The sequence below is a fragment of the Condylostylus longicornis genome, unplaced genomic scaffold (assembly GCF_029603195.1).
Source record: "Condylostylus longicornis isolate FDR11 unplaced genomic scaffold, ASM2960319v2 ptg000231l, whole genome shotgun sequence".
Lineage (NCBI taxonomy): Eukaryota > Metazoa > Arthropoda > Insecta > Diptera > Dolichopodidae > Condylostylus > Condylostylus longicornis.
This window is the reverse complement of record NW_026578197.1, coordinates 58,166-62,515: the sequence shown is the minus strand read 5'-3', so window position 1 is coordinate 62,515 and position 4,350 is coordinate 58,166. Positions and strand designations below refer to the sequence as shown.

The window sequence follows — 4,350 nt, the reverse complement described above, 5'->3', positions numbered from 1 at the left end:
CGTTAAACAAGACAGAAGAAGGCTACGCTACTAATGAGAAGGAGATGCTAGCCATCGTATGGGCACTTGATAACCTGCGCAACTATCTGTATGGGGCAAGAAAAATCAAAATACTGACAGACCATCAGCCTCTCACATTTGCTCTAGGCAACCGCAATTACAATGCGAAGCTCAAAAGATGGAAAGCTCGAATTGAAGAATATAATCACGAGCTAGTCTACCGGCCTGGTAAGACCAATGTAGTGGCCGACGCTCTATCAAGGCTGCCGACTGAAATCAATTCACTATCAACTAGCTCCACAGAGACAGCCCATAGTTGTGACGAAGACAGTAGTGATCTTATTCCACATTGCGAAGCTCCGATTAACGTCTTTAAAACTCAAATAATCATCAAACGCGGCAAAGATATCACAGCCTATGAGGAACCTCATCCAGGATATCGAAGATTCACCATTGGAATGCCAAACATAACACGCCAGGAACTCATAACTGCGCTGAAACAAAGGCTCAATCCTACCATTATTAATGGGATCAAGATACCCGAAGAATATCTAAGTATGCTTAATGAAATTTACAAGGAATGCTTCAGTAATTTTAAGATTAGAATTACACAAAGAATGGTAGAAGATGTCGCGAACGAAGAAAGACAGCTCAACATAATTGAAAAAGAACACAAAAGAGCACATAGGAGTTCTGTAGAAAACCGGGAACAGATAATGGAAAAATATTACTTCCCTTCCATGAACAGACTCATCAGGGAGTATATCAAGGTGTGTGAAATATGCAACTGTAATAAATATGATAGACATCCACTCCGCCCACAGCTTCAACCCACGCCCATTCCTGAGTATCCTACGCAGATACTTCATTTAGACATAATGGAAATACAGGGTGAAAAGTATATCACTTGTATAGACAAATTCTCCAAGTTTGTCAAATTCTTTGGAATTAAAGATAAATCAGCATTACATCTCAGAGACAAACTCACAAAGGTACTTCATTATTTCACCGTACCGGAAATAATTGTCACAGATAATGAAGGCGGAATAATCAGTCCTATTGTGTCAACTTACATCAAGGCACTAGGAATAAAAATGTACAATACTCCATCTCAGAGGAGTGAAGTAAATGGAACTATTGAAAGAGCTCACTCAACGATTTTGGAAATCATTAGGTGTCTACGAAAAGAGCATCCCCAACTGTCACATAAGGAGCTAATTACAATTGCAGTAGATCGATACAACAACACATACCACTCAGTAACAAAGAAGAAACCTGCCGATATATTCTACGGAAGAACTTCTCGCGTCAACTATCAGAATTTACTCAATATCAGAGAAAAAACACATAGCGATCTTACGCAGCAAATCCAACGCTCGCAGCAAATAAAGCTCAATCGGGAGAACAAAAAAAGAAATGAACCCACTGACTACAAAAAGGGTCAAATGATCTATGTAAAAGATAAACAGATAAAATCTAAGCATAAACCTATATACAGAAAAGAAACAGTGTTGAAAAACAACAAAGCTACCATCACTACAATATCGGGAAAACGGATTCATAAATCCCACATCAAAAACACCCCTAACTAAAACCTTTTTATTTCAGATGTTATATGACGGCAGCCTCACTCAAAATTTTCGAGGTTACAGACACAATAGCCACACTTAAATTGGGAGAAGCCCGCATACTAAATGGAAGTTTTAACCTGATCCACACAATAAACCTCAAAAATTACGATGAAATATTGCGAGAATTAATACCATTGGTGAATAACGTCAATGATTCTAGCACCATCAAGCCACAGCTGCAATATCAAGTTGACCAGATAATGGAATCTATAGCCAGAATTCGAGGAACTAAAAGATCTCGGAGATCCATCAATTGGATTGGAACAGCCTGGAAATGGTTAGCAGGCACACCAGACGCCACTGACTGGGAAACTATACTCCAAAACCAGAATCAGCTGACCTATAATAGCAACCAACAGTACAGAATAAACAGTGAAATAATGTCAGTGACAAACAAACTCATGGAACGGTACAATAAGATACTAAAACAACTGGGCAATACCAATGATCATAGATTCGAACAGATGGTATTTAACAAGCTTGTAATCATCAAGGAAGCTATTAACGAAATCATCCTTGCAATTGAACTCGCGAAGCAAAAAATCGTCAATACAAACTTGCTGAGTAGTGATGAAATTCTTAACATACTGAAGGAGGTTAACACTCTACCATATTCTAACGACATTGAAGCAATCGAATACGCTGAACCAAAAGTAATAACTAATGGTCTTACAATCCTTTACGTAATTTCACTACCAAAAGCAGACGAGCGTTTATACGACCATATTTTGATCAAACCAACTATTAGAAACGAGAGTCAGGTATATCTGGAGTACGAAGAACTGCTCGTTAACGAGGAAATCTATGGCGTAATAGGCAAGTGTGAAAACTTTAATGATGTTACCATTTGCAAGAAAAACAGACTGACAACGTTGCAACCCGGACATTGCGTAACGCAACTCATCAGGGGATTTAATGCAAGATGTGATTTTCAATACAATGGGAAAGAAATAATAGAGGAAATTACCAAGAATATGATCTTCTTATCCAATTTCCATGGAGATGTTATAACCACCTCTACTGCAAGGAAGCTCTCAGGAAGTTTTCTCCTACAATATTCCAACGATACTATACGCATTAAGGGACTTACGTTCACCAACAACGAAGTAAGATCTCCAGAGGTACTACCAGCGTTCCTTCAAACAAATCTAACCCAGGCAAATAGGAAACTCAATTTGGAGTATCTTCATGATTTACAACAGAACAATATAAGAAAGGTGCAGCAACTAGCCACGTCAAACAATATCACAACATCAATCAACTCAGTTATCACCATTGCGGTAGTTCTAATTATAATAGCGATAATAATTTTCAAGAAGAAAAAGACACAAACAGAAAGGACATTCGTAGCAGAGATCACCCCTAAGGACTTAGCTACTAATCTTACCAAACTCAACGTTGATCTACGGGACGTAGATCTTTAGAGGGGGAAGAGTTAACGAGGGATCAAATAGCGGGCATGTTAAAACAAGTTCAAACATGTTTCATCAGACATATTTCATCGTGAGAATTCTTCTACGCTGAATATTAATATTAAAACATGTTCAAATACGTTTCCAGCAAACATCATATTTCAGCATGAGAATTTCTTAACGCAAAAATATGTTCCCACAAAAAGTGCTGACGACATGTCTACGCTGTACTGTGAGAAATTTTTAGTTAGGAAAATAACATAAAATTAAATTTGCTAAATAAGCAAATTTTATACTATAAATTAGGTAACATTTAGATTAAGAATTTAGTCTTAGATAGTCTTAGACATTAATTAAACTAAGCATTAAAGTCTTAGAATAGTCTTAAAATTTAATTGTAAAGTTATATTAAATTTTAACCTAGTGTTGTGAAATAAAACGTATTGTAAAAGTAATCTTAAAGAAATAAAACGTATTATAAAAGTAATTTTAAAATCGAAATAAAATTATTTTTTTTAAACGAATTTTGACACAAAATTCGTAACTTAGATACCTGTTTTTTTTAAACTGTAATTTTAGGTAAACATATAGGATTGAATTTTAAACATAAAGAAGAGGTTTAGTCAAAAACAAAATAATAATTTATGTATGTAAAAATATGTGTATGAATGTATATATGAATATATGTATGTATGTATATGTGAATGGATTGGAATTTAGCATTTTTTACAGGTTTTCGCTCGAACAATAAAAATAAAATTTTAGGTAGATACATACGTACATAAATTGTGTATGTATATTTTTTTAAAGCTTGCTGGCGAAACATAATATTCAAAACAATAACAAATGAAGTATTAATATTCAGTTGCCACAAAACATCTGATGTCTTTTATAAAATCTGACATTTATTTAAGTTTATTTCGATTTTTCGAAATTAAAATATACATACGTGAGATCATTGCATTTTCAAATATTATTTATTTCTCGGTTTGTGTTTCTAATAATAAAAATAACGTAAAACGTATCATTTATTTCTTGGTTTGTGTTTCTAATTATAAAAAGTATAAAAGAAAAACGTGCTTTTGTTATACAAAAATTTTTTCAGAAAATCTTAAAATAGAGCTATTTCGGGGCTAAAAAGTTCCAATGTCAGATTTTTCTGGGACCCTAGAGGCAAAACTCTATCTAATGCCCTTTGTCCCATGTCTCTAGCCCTTCTAGAAGTACCCGTACTTTTTACCACCTGAGAAGTAGCTATGTATATATAATGTAAAATATGATGGTTTTTGAAGAGTTATACGAAATAT

General features: G+C 34.7%; 1 protein-coding gene across 1 annotated transcript; it reads left to right on the top strand.

The window, feature by feature from the left end:
• The first annotated feature begins 1,374 nt into the window (after positions 1-1,374).
• Positions 1,375-3,344, top strand: LOC129616500 (uncharacterized). The gene has a single exon (XM_055532155.1). The coding sequence runs from the start codon at positions 1,616-1,618 to the stop codon at positions 3,053-3,055; it is 1,440 nt and encodes a 479-aa protein (XP_055388130.1). The 5' UTR covers positions 1,375-1,615; the 3' UTR covers positions 3,056-3,344.
• The last annotated feature ends 1,006 nt before the right edge of the window (positions 3,345-4,350 follow it).

Coding starts and splice junctions, on each gene's coding strand:
- LOC129616500 (XM_055532155.1), top strand. CDS start 1,616: ATGACGGCAGCCTCACTCAAAATTTTCGAGGTTACAGACACAATAGCC.